Consider the following 18,391-nt stretch of genomic DNA (forward strand, 5'->3'; position numbering starts at 1 on the left):
AACATACAAACTCCACACAGAAAGATCCCGAGCCTGGATTTGAACCCAGGACTGCAGGAACTTCGTATTGTGAGGCAGACGCACTAACCCCTCTGCCACCGTGAAGCCCAATCAAATAACATTAAATAATTATTACAAAAAACAAATTTTGAAAATATCAATTTATTGATTTTTTAAAGTTATGGAACGATTTCGATTTGTTATAAAAATGTAAATCCACTTTTTTATGCTGAATTAATATTAAAAACGCCATGAATGAGCTGACACTGAAGACCCGCCCACTGCACCATATTATCCAATCATCACTCGGAACCTTCTCCCCCAAATATTACCCAATCAAATAACATTAAATAATTATTACAAAAAACACATTTTTAAAATATCAATTTATTAATTTTTTAAAGTTATGGAACGATTTAGATGTGTAATAAAAGTGTAAATCCACTTTTTTATACTGAATTAACATTCAAAACGCCATGAATGAATTGACACTGAAGACCCGCCCACTGCACCATATTATCCAATCATCACCTACAATCTCCCCTCACAAAGTGTTACCCAATCAGGTAACATTAAATAATTCTAACAAAATACATACGTTTTGAAAATATCAATTTATTGATTTTTGAAAGTTATGGAACGATTTATATTTCTATTAAAAATTTAAATCAACTTTTTTTATGCTGAATTAAAGGCCTACTGAAAGCCACTACTACCGACCACGCAGTCTGATAGTTTATATATCAATGATGAAATATTAACATTGCAACACATTTTAGCTTAATAAATTACAATTTTAAATTTCCCGCGGAGTTTACTGTTGAAAACGTCACGGAATGATGGCGCATGTTTATGACGTTTTTGTTTGGAGGGGACATTTTAGCCCAGCACCACTAACGGCTAAAAGTCGTCTCTTTTCATCGCGCAATTACACAGTATTTTGGACATCTGTGTTGCTGAATCTTTTGTAATTTGTTCAATTAATAATGGAGACGTCAAAGTAGAAAGATGGAGGTGGGAAGCTTTTAGCCTTTAGCCACACAAACACATGGTGTTTCCTTGTTTAAAATTCCCGGAGGTGAAGCTTTACTATGGATCAGAGCGGTCAAGCGAACATGGATCCCGACTACCTGTCAACCGGCAGTTTTCGGTGAGAAAATTGTGGTAAAAAGTCGCCTCTTACCGGAGATCAGCGGAGCTTCTGTCCTGCTGCAGCTTCGTCCCTTCCCTCAACACTTCTCTCAACACACCCGTCAACACAACCGTGGCCACACCCATCCGACTATCAGGTACTATTTAACTCACTATAATTGTTAGAATAATTATGTATATATTATCATCATAACTATATGCTTAAGGGCCGTTACTATAAAGTATTGTCAATTTGTGCCAAAGCGGTTTTTCTGTATTTGTGCAGAACTAGCAATCTGAGAGATTGCCTGCCTTTTTTTCCTATGAGTGTTCTGTCCAGATTCCGCCTGCTGACTGCCAAGACCAAACATTCTGTTCTGGGACCAGCACAAGAACAGACTGGGCGATAGCACCAAGTGTCAACATATTTGCATTTTTGTATTATCATATCTTGTGTCGAGTCCACTCCCCCCTTTCCCTCAGTCACAATGATGTAATAGGGATTTCCCTAATAAATACAGGAGGCACGCGGGCTGTTCTTTAGAACGTTGTTTGGATCTGTAACTAGAGTACAGCCCAAAACACGTGTCTCCTCATGAGCTCTATTTAACCCTGTGTCTGCTTGGTTCCTTGGTTCTTGTCAGATTAATAGATGTCACCAGTGTGTGAACCTGACAAATAGGCAGATAAGGGATTTCCTAGAATTATCCTTGTAAATGTGTCTAAAAACATCTGAATCGCTCTCACTGCAATTGCTTTTTTTTAAACTTTTTTTTCTAGTCCTTCACTCTAAATTTCCTCATCCACAAATCTTTCATCCTCGCTCAAATTAATGGGGAAATCGTCGCTTTCTCTGTCCGAATAGCTCTCGCTGCTGGAGGCTTACGTTATAAACAATGTGAGGAGCCCTACAACCTGTGACGTCACGCGCACATTTTCTGCTACTTCCTGTACAGGCAAGGCTAGCATGCTAATTAAAAGTTCAAGGCTAGCATGCTAATAGTTAACATGTGTCAAGTATCAAGTTACATGACTCTGAAGAGAACGGCTGCCAAATAAACGACAAAAGATAGCGTGTTAATTTTAGCAAGCTAACATGCTAACATACTTTCGACACCCTTAACTAAGACCAAACAGGAAATACTGACAAAGCAAGAGCACCAGGACAGGAAGTGATACTAAAGACAAGCGAAAAAACACCATCATGACACATAAGTAACATTTTAAAATTCAAGTGTAAAAAGAAGTTAATCGTCAATGTTGTTTACTAAATCCTTTCAGCAAAAATATGGCAATATCGCGAAATGATCAAGTATGACACATAAAATGGACCTGCTATCCCCGTTTAAATAAGAACATCTCATTTCAGTAGGCCTTTAACATTCAAAACACCTTGAATGAATGGACACTGAAGACCCGCCCACCGTACCATATTATCCAATCATCAGCCACAACCTCCCCGCAACATGTTACCCAATCAGGTAACATTAAATAATTATTACAATGAATACATTTAGAAAATATCAATTTATTGATTTTTCAAAGTTATGGAACGATTTAGATTAGTAATAAAAATGTAAATCCGCTTTTTTTTATGCTGAATTAACATTCAAAACGCGCCTAAGACCCGCCCACCGTACCATATTATCCAATCACCACCCAGAACCTACCCCTCGCAAATTGTTAGCCAATCAGAAGTAAGCCCCCTCCCCTCGGGACATGGAAGGTCCATACCGGAAGAAGGTCAAACGTCACTACATTCAAGATGGCTTCCCCCCTGTGTCAGTGTTATCAGGTGAGTGCTTGTGTCGCGTTTTAACACTTTAAACACTTTAAACACTTCGTTTTACAATTGGACATTTACTTCAAATTCAAAATGTACGCAATTTATTTCGGTGGGTTTTTTTTTTCCACGCCGTAATGACGAACCGTACACTGCATTCTGACAACGTGATTGGCCACATTTACCGATTATCTAACTAAAGTCGCCGCCAAATAATAATTTCAATAAATATTATTATTTTAAAGTTATTTAGGGATATCTAAAGGAGGCATTCTTGACCCCCAGCTCGTGCTTTTTGGTTCCCCCCAAACACAATGCCAAGATGTAAATAGTTTAACTTATAATGAATGAATGAATGACATATTTCGGTCATATAATTCAATCAATCAATCAATCAATGATTATTTATATAGCCCTAAATCACTAGTGTCTCAAAGGGCTGCACAAATCACAACGACATCCTCGGTAGAGCCCACGTAAGGGCAAGGAAAAACTCACAACCCAGTGGGACGTCAATGTGAATGACTATGAGAAACCTTGGAAAGGACCGCAGATGTGGGATTTAACATAGTAGTGAGTGTCCAGTCCATTGTGGATCTGAGATAAGAGTGAAAGTCCAGTCAATTGTGGATTTAACATAATAATGTGAGAGTCCAGTCCATAGTGGATCTAACATAATATTGTGAAAGTCCAGTCCATAGTGGATCTAACTTATTAGTCTGAGTTCAGTCCATAGTGGATCTAACATAATAGTGAGAGTCCAGTCCATAGTGGATCTAACATAATAGTGAGAGTCCAGTCCATAGTGGATCTAACATAATAGTGTGTGAGTCCAGTCCATGGTGGATCTAACATAATAGTGTGAAAGTCCAGTCCATAGTGGATCTAACATAATAGTGAGAGTCCAGTCCATAGTGGATCTGACATAATAGTGAGAGGCCAGTCCGTAGTGGATCTAACATAATCGCTAGAGTCCAGTCCATAGTGGATCTAACATAATATTGTGAGAGTCCAGTCCATAGTGGATCCAACATAATAGTGAGAGTCCTGTCCATAGTGGATCTAACATAATAGTGAGAGTCCAGTCCATAGTGAATCTAACATAATATTGTGAGAGTCCAGTTCATAGTGAATCTAACATAATATTGTGAGAGTCCAGTCCATAGTGGATCTAACATAATAGTGAGAGTCCAGTCCATAGTGGATATAACATAATATTGTGAGAGTCCAGTCCATAGTGGATCTAACATAATAGTGAGAGTCCTGTCCATAGTGGATCTAACATAATAGCGAGAGTCCAGTCCATAGTGGATCTAACATAATAGTGAGAGTCCAGTCCATAGTGGATCTAACATATTAGCGGGAGAGTCCAGTCCATAGTGGATTTTACATAACAGTGAGAGTCCAGTCCATAGTGGATTTTACATAACAGTGAGAGTCCAGTCCATAGTGGATCTAACATAATAGTGAGAGTCCAGTCCATAGTGGATCTAACATAATAGGGAGAGTCCAATCCATAGTGGATCTAACATAACAGTGAGAGTCCAGTCCATAGTGGATCTAACATAGTAGTAAAAGTCCAGTCCATAGTGGATCTAGCATAATACTGAGAGTCTAGTCCATAGTGGATCTAACATAATAGTGAGAGTCCTGTCCATATTGGATTTAACATAGTAGTAAAAGTCCAGTCCATAGTGGATCTAGCATAATAGTGAGAGTCCAGTCCATAGTGGATCTAACATAATAGTGAGAGCCCGGTCCATAGTGGATCTAACATAATAGTGAGAGTCCATTCCATAGTGGATCTAACATAATAGGGAGAGTCCAGTCCATAGTGGATCTAACATAATGGTGAGAGTCCAATCCATAGTGGATCTAACATAACAGTGAGAGTCCAGTCCATAGTGGATCTAACATTGTAGTAAAAGTCCAGTCCATAGTGGATCTAGCATAATACTGAGAGTCCAGTCCATAGTGGATCCAACATAATATTGTGAAAGTCCAGTCCATAGTGGATCTAACATAATAGTGAGAGTCCAGTCCATAGTGGATCTAAGTTAATAGTGAGAGTCCAGTCCATAGTGAATCTAGCATAATAGCCATTTCAAGAGGTCTACCCCGGGTCCCGACTCTGGACAGCCAGCACTTCATCCATGGCCACCGGACCTGTGCCCCCCCTTCCACAAGGAAGAAGGGGGCAGAGCAGAAAAGAAAAGAAACGGCAGATCAACTGGTCCAAAAAGTGGAGAGGGGGTTCATAGTAGCACACTTTGTGTATTATTCTAATGACCCTCTTTTGAAGTTGAATTATTGGGTCTATGTTTGTTTTATACACATTTCCCCAAACTTCAAGACAATATGTTAAATATGGAAAAATAAAAGAATAATATAACATATGCAGACATGTCTTATTCAGCATGTGTCTTACTTTATAAAGAATAGCAATGGATTTGGATATTTTTCCCTTCATATGTTCAATAATGACACACTTGACACTGTTTTTACCATCAAAGTGCTTCTTTCAATGTTTCTTTATGGACAACCAAAGACTCAATGTTTTTTGTATCCAATTCTACATCCTGTCTTACACTTTTAAAAGTGCACATACTGAAGTTTCAGGCTAATAATATTTACTTTTTTTTTCTCTCGTCAGTTATGTTTAAGGACATCTTCTGCGACATGTCCTTCCAATATCTTGCTGCTGCACAACAGAGCAAATGTCTTCAGAATACGGAACTTTCCCTCCAGTTCTTCCCAGGTAGGAAAGTTTGATAAGTCACTATTTTTGCATGACCCAAGTTGATTTCTGTCTGACTGGGTGTGGCATCACAGGCTGGGCGATACGGCTGAAAACTGTACCACGCTATAAGTGTTTTTATATCAGTTGATATTTTTGATGAACTATTGAAAATAAGGAATACAGTTGTGATCAAAATTATTCAACCCCCACACATTTTTGGTGTTTTAGCAAGTTGGACATTTATTCCGTATTTTGTTTATAGTCATATCAAATAAAGATGCATTAAATAGACAATTCTGTTCATAACTTTTATGGACAGAATTTCTAGGCGCAGTCAAGGCGTTGAGGGGTTCCGGTTTGGTGACCGCAGGATTAGGTCTCTGCTTTTTGCAGATGATGTGGTCCTGATGGCTTCATCTGACCGGGATCTTCAGCTCTCGCTGGATCGGTTCGCAGCCGAGTGTGAAGCGAGCGGAATGAGAATCAGCACCTCCAAGTCCGAGTCCATGGTTCTCGCCCGGAAAAGGGTGGAATGCCATCTCCGGGTTGGGGAGGAGACCCTGCCCCAAGTGGAGGAGTTCAAGTACCTAGGAGTCTTGTTCACGAGTGAGGGAAGAGTGGATCGTGAGATCGACAGGCGGATCGGTGCGGCGTCTTCAGTAATGCGGACGTTGTACCGATCCGTTGTGGTGAAGAAGGAGCTGAGCCGGAAGGCAAAGCTCTCAATTTACCGGTCGATCTACGTTCCCATCCTCACCTATGGTCATGAGCTTTGGGTCATGACCGAAAGGATAAGATCACGGGTACAAGCGGCCCAAATGAGTTTGGGTCTCTCCCTTAGAGATAGGGTGAGAAGCTCTGCCATCCGGGAGGAACTCAAAGTAAAGCCGCTGCTCCTCCACATGGAGAGGAGCCAGATGAGGTGGTTCGGGCATCTGGTCAGGATGCCACCCGAACGCCTCCCTAGGGAGGTGTTTAGGGCACGTCCAACCGGTAGGAGGCCACGGGGAAGACCCAGGACACGTTGGGAAGACTATGTCTCCCGGCTGGCCTGGGAACGCCTCGGGATCCCCCGGGAAGAGCTAGACGAAGTGGCTGGAGAGAGGGAAGTCTGGGTTTCCCTGCTTAGGCTGTTGCCCCCGCGAACCGACCTCGGATAAGCGGAAGATGATGGATGGATAAATAGACAAATGCAACTTGAATTACAACATTATATTTTGTAACATACCAAACAGTGTCATTTCTCTTAATACCTCATTGACAAAATGATTCAACCCCTTGAAGATCATAACTCTTAAGAACAGAATTTGAATAAGGTCTTTTCAATCAGGTGTTGAAAACACCTGTAGATGTGATTAGAACCATAACGAGCAACAATTAAACTGATTGAAAAAGACTGTGACGCTCAGCTTCTTGTAGATGGTCAATGGTGTATTTGCAACATGGTGAAGTCCAGGGAGTGGTCAAAGAAGTCAAGAGAGGAGGTCATTCCTCTTCATAAGAAAGGATATGGATATAAGAAAATAGCAAAGACATTACACATTCCAAGAGACACAGTTGGGAGCATAATTCGCAAGTTTAAAGCTAAAAGCACAGTGGAAACAGTACCTGGGCGTGGTAGAAAGAGGATGCTGTGTGAGTACAGTGGTGAAAAACCCCCGGGAAACGGCTGAGGAACTACAACAGGACATTGCAGAGGGGGGAACGCAGGTTTTGTCCCAGACAATAAGGCACGCACTACGAGATGAAGGCCTCCATGCCAGAACTCCCAGGCGCACCCCATTTCTGACTACCAGGCACAAGTAAAATAGACTCCAGTATGCCAAAAATCATCTGGACAAACCCCAAAGGTTTTGGGAAACTGTTCTATGGAGTGATGAGACAAAAGTGGAACTCTTTGGGCCTATGAATCAACGTTATGTCTGGAGGAGAAAAAAATGAAGCTTACAAAGAGAAGAACACCTTTCCTACTGTTAAGCATGGTGCTCTGGGGCTGTTTCTCTGCCTCAGGTACCGGGAATCTCCAGCGCGTTCAAGGCATTATGAATTCTATTTCCTAGCAGGATATATTAGCTGCAAATGTCACGAAGTAAGTGACGAAGCTGAGGCTTGGGAGACGTTGGACCTTCCAACAGGACAACGATCCCAAGCATACCTCCAAATCAACATCAGAGTGGTTGCAGAAGAAGGGCTGGAAGACTCTGGAGTGGCCTTCACAGTCGCCAGACCTAAATCCTCTAGAAAAGCTGTGGTGGGACTTGAAGAAGGCAGTTGCAGCACACAAGCCCAAGAATATGAAAGAACTGGAGGCCTTTGCCCAAGAGGAATGGGCTAAAATACCTGTAGATGCTTGCAAGAAGATTGTGTATCACCTTTGAAGGATGTCATTACTGCCAAAGGCTGTTCTACTAAGTACTAAAGATGCATGGAACTAGGGGGTTGAATCATTTTGTCAATGAGATATTAAGAAAAATGTCCTTTTTTGGTATTTTGTAAAATACAGTGTTACAATTGAAGTTGCATTTGTCTATTTGACACATCTTTATTTGATATGACTATAAACAACATACGGAATAAATGTCCAACTTACTAAAACACCAAAATTGTGTGGGGGTTGAATAATTTTGATCACAACTGTATGTAAGAAGTGATTGGAGTGTCCACCCTGTAGGTTGTGAGTTCAAACCCTGGCCAGGTCAGACCAAAGACTGTAAAAATGAGAGCCATTACCTCCCTGCTTGACAGTCAACATCAAGGGTTGCAATTGGGGGTTAAATCACCAAAAATGATTCTCGGGCGCGGCACCGCTGCTGCTCACTGCTCCCCTCACCTCCCAGGGGGTGAACAAGGGGATGGGTCGAATGCAGAGGACAGATTTCACAACACCTAGTGTGTGTGTGACAATCATTACTACTTTAACTTTAATATAAACAGGGTTTTCTTTGGAAAAAGAGGGAATATAACAAAATCTTTTGGCGAAAATATCGCACATTTTATGTTTTACCATTAAAAAATGGGTTTTCTTTGGAAAATGGCATAAAACATGAAAAAAATATTTTGGGGAAAATATTGCATATTTTATCTGGGGCAAAATATCTTAATATACATCGTATATCGCGATATGGCCTAAAAATATCGCAATACTGAAAAAAGGCAATATCGCCCAGCCCTAGGGTAAAGTAGTGCATATTTTATGTTTTTGTCATAAAAAACAGATTTGTTTTGGAAAAAAGAGCATATAACATTAAGAAAATGGTTTGGAGAAATTATTGCATATTTTATGTTTTAGCTGTGAAAAAAGCAGGGTTTTCTTAGAAAAAAAGGGTATACAACATCAACTGTTTTGGGGAAAATCCTGCATATTTTATGTTTTTACCATTAAAAACAGGGGTTGCAATGGAAAAAAGGGCATAAAACATGAAAAAATGTTTTGGGGAAAATTTTGTGTTTTTATTGTTTTTGCCATAAAAAAAAAAGGATTTTCCTTGGAAAAATGGACATAAACATGAAAAAACTGTTTCGGGGAAAGTATTGCATGTTTTATGTTTTTGCCATATAAATAGGGTTTTTATTGGAAAAAGGGGGCATAAAACATAAAATGTTTTGGGGAAATATTGCACATTTTACGTTTTACCATCAAAAAACAGGGTTTTCTTTGGAGGGCATAAAACATGAAAAAAAGTTTTGGAGAAAATATTGCATTCTTTATGCTTTTGCCACAAAAACGGTTTTCTTTGGAAAAAATGTCATAAAACATCGAATATGTCTCGAAAAATAAGGCTTATTTTATGTTTTTGCCATAAAAAACAGGCTTTTCTTTGGAAAACATGTCATAAAACATTAAATGTTTTGGGGAAAATGTTGCATATTTAATGTTTTTACCATATAAACAGGGTTTTTTTTTGGAAAAAATGTCATAAAACATCAAATATGTCTAGAAAAATAAAGCTTATTTTATGTTTTTGCCAAAAAAACAGGCTTTTCTTTAGAAAAAATGTCATAAAACATTAAATGTTTTGGGGAAAATGTTGCATATTTTATGTTTTTACCATAAAAACAGGGTTTTCTTTGGAAAAAATGTCATAAAACATCAAATATGTCTTGAAAAATAAAGCTTATTTTATGTTTTTGCCAAAAAAACAGGCTTTTCTTTAGAAAAAATGTCATAAAACATTAAATGTTTTGGGGAAAATGTTGCATATTTTATGTTTTTACCATAAAAACAGGGTTTTCCATGGAAAAAAACGGCATAAAACATAAAAAAATGTTTTGGGGAAAATTTTGCGTATTTATTGTTTTTGCCATAAAAAAAAAATAGATTTTCCTTGGAAAAATGGGCATTTAAACATGAAAAAATTGTTTCGGGGAAAGTATTGCATGTTTTATGTTTTTGCCATATAAATAGGGTTTTCATTGGAAAAAGGGGGCATAAAACATAAAATGTTTTGGGGAAATATTGCACATTTTATGTTTTACCATTAAAAAACAGGGTTTTCTTTGGAGGGCATAAAACATGAAAAAAAGTTTTGGAGAAAATATTGCATTTTTTATGCTTTTGCCACAAAAACGTTTTTCTTTGGAAAAAATGTCATAAAACATCAAATATGTCTCGGAAAATAATGCTTATTTTCTGTTTTTGCCCCCAAAACAGGCTTTTCTTTGGAAAAAATGTCATCAAAAATTAAATGTTTTGGGGAAAATGTTGCATTTTTTATGCCTTTTCCACAAAAACAGGGTTTTCTTTGGAAAAAATGTCATAAAACATCAAATATGTCTCGAAAAATAAAGCTTATTTTATGTTTTTGCCCAAAAAACAGGCTTTTCTTTGGAAAAAATGTCATAAAATATTAAATGTTTTGGTGAAAATGTTTCATATTTTATGTTTTTACCATAAAAACAGGGTTTTCTTTGGAAAAAATGTCATAAAACATCAAATATGTCTCGAAAAATAAGGCTTATTTTATGTTTTTGCCAGAAAAAAAGGGCACATAACATGAAAAAATGTTTTGGGGAAAATTTTGCTTATTTATTGTTTTTGCCATGAAAAAAAAAGGATTTTCCTTGGAAAAATGGGCATTTAAACATAAAAAAATTGTTTCGGGGAAAGTATTGCATGTTTTATGTTTTTGCCATATAAATAGGGTTTTCATTGGAAAAAGGGGGCATAAAACATAAAATGTTTTGGGGAAATATTGCACATTTTATGTTTTACCATCAAAAAACAGGGTTTTCTCTGGAGGGCATAAAACATGAAAACAAGTTTTGGAGAAAATATTGCATTTTTTATGCTTTTGCCACAAAAACGGTTTTCTTTGGAAAAAATGTCATAAAACATCAAATATGTCTCGAAAAATAAAGCTTATTTTATGTTTTTGCCCCCCCAAAAAAACTGGCTTTTCTTTAGAAAAAATGTCATAAAACATTAAATGTTTTGGGGAAAATGTTGCACATTTTATGTTTTTACCATAAAAACAGGGTTTTCTTTGGAAAAAAGGGCACAAAACAAGAAAAAAATGTTTGGGGGGGAAAACACTGCATATTTAATTTTTTTGCCATAAAAAGGGTTTTCTTTGGATAAAAGGGCATAAAACATGAAACGTTTTTGGGAAAATATGGAAACATTAAATGTTTTTACCATGAAAACAGGGTTTTCTTTGGAAAAATGTCATAAAACATCAAATATGTCTCAAAAAATAAAGCTTATTTTATGTTTTTGCCCCCAAAAAAACAGGCTTTTCTTTAGAAAAAATGTCATAAAACATTAAATATTTTGGGGAAAATGTTGCATATTTTATGTTTTTACCATAAAAACAGGGTTTTCTTTGGAAAAAAGGGCATAAAACATGAAAAAATGTTTTGGGGAAAATGAAGCATATTTAATTTTTTTGCCATAAAAAGGGTTTTCTTTGGATAAAAGGGCATAAAACATGAAAAGTTTTTGGGAAAATATGGAAACATTTAATGTTTTTACCATGAAAACAGGGTTTTCTTTGGAAAAATGTCATAAAACATCAAATATGTCTCAAAAAATAAAGCTTATTTTATGTTTTTGCCCCCCAAAAAAACAGGCTTTTCTTTAGAAAAAATGTCATAAAACATTAAATGTTTTGGGGAAAATGTTGCATATTTGATGTTTTTCCCATAAAAACAGGGTTTTCTTTGGAAAAAAGGGCACAAAACAAGAAAAAAATGTTTGGGGGGAAAACACTGCATATTTAATTTTTTTGCCATAAAAAGGGTTTTCTTTGGATAAAAGGGCATAAAACATGAAAAGTTTTTGGGAAAATATGGAAACATTTAACGTTTTTACCATGAAAACAGGGTTTTCTTTGGAAAAATGTCATAAAACATCAAATATGTCTCAAAAAATAAAGCTTATTTTATGTTTTTGCCCCCCCAAAAAAACAGGCTTTTCTTTAGAAAAAATGTCATAAAACATTAAATGTTTTGGGGAAAATGTTGCATATTTTATGTTTTTACCATAAAAACAGGGTTTTCTTTGGAAAAAAGGGCACAAAACAAGAAAAAAATGTTTGGGGGGAAAACACTGCATATTTAATTTTTTTGCCATAAAAAGGGTTTTCTTTGGATAAAAGGGCATAAAACATGAAACGTTTTTGGGAAAATATGGAAACATTAAATGTTTTTACCATGAAAACAGGGTTTTCTTTGGAAAAATGTCATAAAACATCAAATATGTCTCAAAAAATAAAGCTTATTTTATGTTTTTGCCCCAAAAAAAACAGGCTTTTCTTTAGAAAAAATGTCATAAAACATTAAATATTTTGGGGAAAATGTTGCATATTTTATGTTTTTACCATAAAAACAGGGTTTTCTTTGGAAAAAAGGGCATAAAACATGAAAAAATGTTTTGGGGAAAATGAAGCATATTTAATTTTTTTGCCATAAAAAGGGTTTTCTTTGGATAAAAGGGCATAAAACATGAAAAGTTTTTGGGAAAATATGGAAACATTTAATGTTTTTACCATGAAAACAGGGTTTTCTTTGGAAAAATGTCATAAAACATCAAATATGTCTCAAAAAATAAAGCTTATTTTATGTTTTTGCCCCCCAAAAAAACAGGCTTTTCTTTAGAAAAAATGTCATAAAACATTAAATGTTTTGGGGAAAATGTTGCATATTTGATGTTTTTCCCATAAAAACAGGGTTTTCTTTGGAAAAAAGGGCACAAAACAAGAACAAAATGTTGGGGGAAAACACTGCATATTAATTTTTTTTGCCATAAAAAGGGTTTTCTTTGGATGAAAGGGCATAAAACATGAAACGTTTTTGGGAAAATATGGAAACATTAAATGTTTTTACCATGAAAACAGGGTTTTCTTTGGAAAAATGTCATAAAACATCAAATATGTCTCAAAAAATAAAGCTTATTTTATGTTTTTGCCCCCAAAAAAACAGGCTTTTCTTTAGAAAAAATGTCATAAAACATTAAATATTTTGGGGAAAATGTTGCATATTTTATGTTTTTACCATAAAAACAGGGTTTTCTTTGGAAAAAAGGGCATAAAACATGAAAAAATGTTTTGGGGAAAATGAAGCATATTTAATTTTTTTGCCATAAAAAGGGTTTTCTTTGGATAAAAGGGCATAAAACATGAAAAGTTTTTGGGAAAATATGGAAACATTTAATGTTTTTACCATGAAAACAGGGTTTTCTTTGGAAAAATGTCATAAAACATCAAATATGTCTCAAAAAATAAAGCTTATTTTATGTTTTTGCCCCCCAAAAAAACAGGCTTTTCTTTAGAAAAAATGTCATAAAACATTAAATGTTTTGGGGAAAATGTTGCATATTTGATGTTTTTCCCATAAAAACAGGGTTTTCTTTGGAAAAAAGGGCACAAAACAAGAAAAAAATGTTTGGGGGGAAAACACTGCATATTTAATTTTTTTGCCATAAAAAGGGTTTTCTTTGGATAAAAGGGCATAAAACATGAAAAGTTTTTGGGAAAATATGGAAACATTTAACGTTTTTACCATGAAAACAGGGTTTTCTTTGGAAAAATGTCATAAAACATCAAATATGTCTCAAAAAATAAAGCTTATTTTATGTTTTTGCCCCCCCAAAAAAACAGGCTTTTCTTTAGAAAAAATGTCATAAAACATTAAATGTTTTGGGGAAAATGTTGCATATTTTATGTTTTTACCATAAAAACAGGGTTTTCTTTGGAAAAAAGGGCACAAAACAAGAAAAAAATGTTTGGGGGGAAAACACTGCATATTTAATTTTTTTGCCATAAAAAGGGTTTTCTTTGGATAAAAGGGCATAAAACATGAAACGTTTTTGGGAAAATATGGAAACATTAAATGTTTTTACCATGAAAACAGGGTTTTCTTTGGAAAAATGTCATAAAACATCAAATATGTCTCAAAAAATAAAGCTTATTTTATGTTTTTGCCCCAAAAAAAACAGGCTTTTCTTTAGAAAAAATGTCATAAAACATTAAATATTTTGGGGAAAATGTTGCATATTTTATGTTTTTACCATAAAAACAGGGTTTTCTTTGGAAAAAAGGGCATAAAACATGAAAAAATGTTTTGGGGAAAATGAAGCATATTTAATTTTTTTGCCATAAAAAGGGTTTTCTTTGGATAAAAGGGCATAAAACATGAAAAGTTTTTGGGAAAATATGGAAACATTTAATGTTTTTACCATGAAAACAGGGTTTTCTTTGGAAAAATGTCATAAAACATCAAATATGTCTCAAAAAATAAAGCTTATTTTATGTTTTTGCCCCCCAAAAAAACAGGCTTTTCTTTAGAAAAAATGTCATAAAACATTAAATGTTTTGGGGAAAATGTTGCATATTTGATGTTTTTCCCATAAAAACAGGGTTTTCTTTGGAAAAAAGGGCACAAAACAAGAACAAAATGTTGGGGGAAAACACTGCATATTAATTTTTTTTGCCATAAAAAGGGTTTTCTTTGGATGAAAGGGCATAAAACATGAAATGTTTTTTTGAAAATATGGAAACATTTTATGTTTTTACCATAAAAACAGGACTTTTCCATGGAAAAAAGGGCATTAAACGTGAAAAAAAAGGGTTTTGGGGATAATGCATATTTGATGTTTTCTTTTGAACGCATTTTTTTTATTGATATTGATGACGTGTCAATCGCGATCCATGTTGATATAGTTTTATCCACATGGATCGTACCTGTTGTGCCTGCTGCTTAAAGTATGTTCTTCTGTGTTTCTGTGAAAGGTGCCACAGTCCTCACGTCTTCAGGTGAGATATTTGTCGGGGGAGCGAGGCGCGGGAAGAAAGGGTTTCCTCGGAGAATTCCTGGACAACCTGAAGCAGGAGATGGGCAAAAACAAGGAAATGAAAGAAAACATCAAAAAGTTCCGCGAAGAGGCCAAAAAACTGGAGGAGTCTGACGCTTTGAGGCAAGCGCGCAGGAAATATGTCAGTATTTGCTCTCTTACACGCTGCCTTCGACAATGGTGTTGTTCCTAAAGCTCTGTGCCTTCTTAGAAAACTATAGAATCTGAAACGGTGAGGACCTCCGAGGTCCTGAAGAAGAAGCTGGAGAACCTCTCGGACACAGTAAAGGAGGTAAAGACCGGGAGTGTCACACCGTCAATAGGTGGTCTGAGACGGCTCATGGGGATGTGTTCTTGTGCCTGACCAGGGTTTGGAGGAGGTCAGTCGCACGGACATCGGGAAGAAGATCAAGGAGGGAATGGAAGAGGCGGCCAAAACGGCCAAGACCTCAGCAGAGACGGTCTCCAAGAGCGGGGAGATGTTGGGAAAGACCGGTGCTTTCAAAGCCATCTCACAGGTTTGGATTCCATGCACTGCTTTTCAACTTATATGCAATTAAATAGACTGCAAAGACAAGATATTTAACGTTCACACTGGTAAACTTTGTTGCTTTTTGCAAATATTAGCTCATTTAGAATTTGACACCTGCAAGGTGTTTAAAAAAAGTTGGCACAAGTGGCAAAAAAGACTGAAAGTTGAGGAATGCTCATCAAACGCTTATTTGGAACATCCCACAGGCGAACAGGCTAATTGGGAACAGGTGGGTGCGATGATTGGGTGTTTTTTTTTTGTTTTTTTCCCTTGGCCTCAGTCTGCACCCCCACTCCAGGGCCCAGTCTAAGACCGATTTTTAATTTTTTTTTTAATTTTATTTTAGTTTAATCTTCTATTCTTTTCCCCCATCTCCCCCCCCCCCCCGCTGTTTACCTGTATGTCATCTGTTTTGTAAGGGGCGCTGGAAGCCGGCAGACCCGTCAGCGATCCTGTTCTGTCTCCCTGTAATGTTTGTCAGATCTTGAATGGGATTGTGCTGAAAATTGTAATTTTCCTGAAGGAACTCTCCTGACGGAATAAATAAAGTAATATCTAATCCAATCTAATCTAATCTAAAAGCAGCTTCCATGAAATGCTCAGTCATTCACAAACAAAGATGGGGCGAGGGTCACCACTTTGTCAGGAACGCAAATTGTTTAAGAACAACATTTCTCAACAAGCTATTGCAAATAATTTAGGGATTTCACCATCTACGGTCCGTCATATCATCAAAAGGTTCAGAGAATCTGGAGAAATCACTGCACGTAAGTGGCAAGGCTGCAAACCAACATTGAATACCCGTGACCTTCAATCTTTTAAGAGGTAAGGCATCAAAAACTGTCATCAGTGCCTAAAGGATATCACCACATATGCTCAGGAACACTTCAGAAAAAACACTGTCAGTAACTACAGTTGGTCGCTACATCTGTAAGTGCAAGTTAAAACTCTGCTATGCAAAGCCAAAGCCATTTATCAACAACACCCAGAAACGGCGCCGGCTTCGCTGGGCCCGAGCTCATCTAAGATGGACTGATGCAAAGTGGAAAAAGTGTTCTGTGGTCTGACGAGTCCACATTTCAAATTGTCTTTAGAAATATTCGACATTGTGTCATCCGGACCAAAGGGGAAGCGAACCATCCAGACTGTTATCAACGCAAAGTGTAAAAGGCAGCATGTGTGATGGTATGGGGGTGCATTAGTGCCCAAGGCATGGGTAACTTACACATCTGTGAAGGCACCATTAATGCTGAATGGTCCATACAGGTTTTGGAGCATTCAAAGGACGCCCCTGCTTATTTCAGCAAGATGATGCCAAGTCATGTGTTACAACAGTGTGGCGTCATAGTAAAAGAGTGCGGGTACCAGACTGGCCTGCCTGTAGTCCAGACCTGTCCCCCATTGAAAATGTGTGGTGCAATATGAAGCCTAAATATGAGAAGGGAGACTGTTGAACAACTTAAGCTGTACATCAAGCAAGAATGGGAAATATTTCCACTTCAAAAATGTGTCTCCTTAGTTCACAAACCTTTACTGAGTTTTAAAAGGAAAGGCCATGTAACACACTGGTAAAATGCCTTTTTTGCAATGTGTTGCTGCCATTAAGTTCTAAGTTCATGATTATTTGCAAAAAAATTTGTGAGCATGAAATATCTTGTCCTTGCAGTCTTTTCAATTGAATATAAATTGTAAAGGATTTGCAAATCATTGAATTGTCTTTTTATTTATGAATCACACGAGGTGACACCTTCACTGGCTTTTGGGTTTTGTACTAACACTCACACACGTCTTTTAAAATCTGCAAAAAGTATGACACTTCCAACTTAAACAGGCCGTGTGACCACAGACTTTGCTCACGTGTGTCGCCATGGATGAAACTCCCTGCGTGCAGGGCTCAGGAACACTTCAGAAAACCACTGTCAGTAACTACAGTTGGTACAGTTAGTCTCTACATCTGTAAGTGCAAGTTAAAACTCTGCTATGCAAAGCCAAAGCCATTTATCAACAACACCCAGAAACGGCGCCGGCTTCTCTGGGCCCGAGCTCATCAAAGATGGACTGATGCAAAGTGGAAAAAGTGTTCTGTGGTCTGACGAGTCCACATTTCAAATTGTCTTTAGAAATATTCGACATTGTGTCATCCGGACCAAAGGGGGAGCGAACCATTCAGACTGTTATCAACGCAAAGTTGAAAAGCCAGCATCTGTGATGGTATGGGGGTGCATTAGTGCCCAAGGCATGGGTAAGGGCACCATTAATGCTGAATGGTCCATACAGGTTTTGGAGCATTCAAAGGACGCCCCTGCTTATTTCAGCAAGACGATGCCAAGCCATGGATGTAACTCCCTGAGTGCAACTTTATTGACTTGTTGTGGGGCCGGCATACGCACACACTAAAGTTCTTGTGACTTTTCCTTCAAATCTGCCCGTAGTTAATTTTACTGACTTAACTGCCAGCCAGACAAACGTACAGTAATGACTCATGCAACCTTCTAGATGAGATCAATCCTCTCCATTTTTGCAGTCGTTCTTACTTTGCTGACCTCATCCAGGGTATGGAGAGCGTGAAGAAGGAGATCGACGACCTGGGCCACACCGGCCCCTACCGGCCTCCCGCCAGACTCAGGAAGCGGAGCGAGTTCTCCTCCAAGGGGTCGGCGGAGGAAAACAAGGTCTATGAAGCCAACGAGTACGTGAGCGGACAAACTGACCACGACGTCGTCTGTGGACTTTGGTGTTTATTGAAAGTGTGAGGTTGTTTATCGTTATATGTGTGTGTTCTTTCAGGGAAGCTACGGGCGTGGTGCTCCACAGGGACTCCAAATGGTACCAGCAGTGGAAGGACTTCAAAGACAATAATATGGTCTTCAACAGTAAGTTGTCCTGCTTTTTGAATTGTATTTAAGGTTGAAAAAT

The 18,391-nt window shown here is 37.4% G+C and overlaps 1 protein-coding gene across 1 annotated transcript in view; it reads left to right on the plus strand.

Moving 5' to 3' along the window:
* The first annotated feature begins 2,827 nt into the window (after window positions 1-2,827).
* timm44 (translocase of inner mitochondrial membrane 44 homolog (yeast)) overlaps window positions 2,828-18,391 on the plus strand; it is a 44,580-nt gene continuing 29,016 nt past the window's right edge. The window contains exons 1-7 of the mRNA XM_061883096.1: window positions 2,828-2,926; window positions 5,568-5,672; window positions 14,882-15,085; window positions 15,155-15,235; window positions 15,312-15,461; window positions 18,028-18,164; window positions 18,263-18,348. Coding sequence (XP_061739080.1) covers window positions 2,897-2,926; window positions 5,568-5,672; window positions 14,882-15,085; window positions 15,155-15,235; window positions 15,312-15,461; window positions 18,028-18,164; window positions 18,263-18,348 — 793 coding nt within the window. The 5' untranslated portion in view covers window positions 2,828-2,896. The remainder of the gene's footprint in view (window positions 2,927-5,567; window positions 5,673-14,881; window positions 15,086-15,154; window positions 15,236-15,311; window positions 15,462-18,027; window positions 18,165-18,262; window positions 18,349-18,391) is intronic.

This window comes from Nerophis ophidion, linkage group LG22 (assembly GCF_033978795.1).
Source record: "Nerophis ophidion isolate RoL-2023_Sa linkage group LG22, RoL_Noph_v1.0, whole genome shotgun sequence".
NCBI classification, from domain to species: domain Eukaryota; kingdom Metazoa; phylum Chordata; class Actinopteri; order Syngnathiformes; family Syngnathidae; genus Nerophis; species Nerophis ophidion.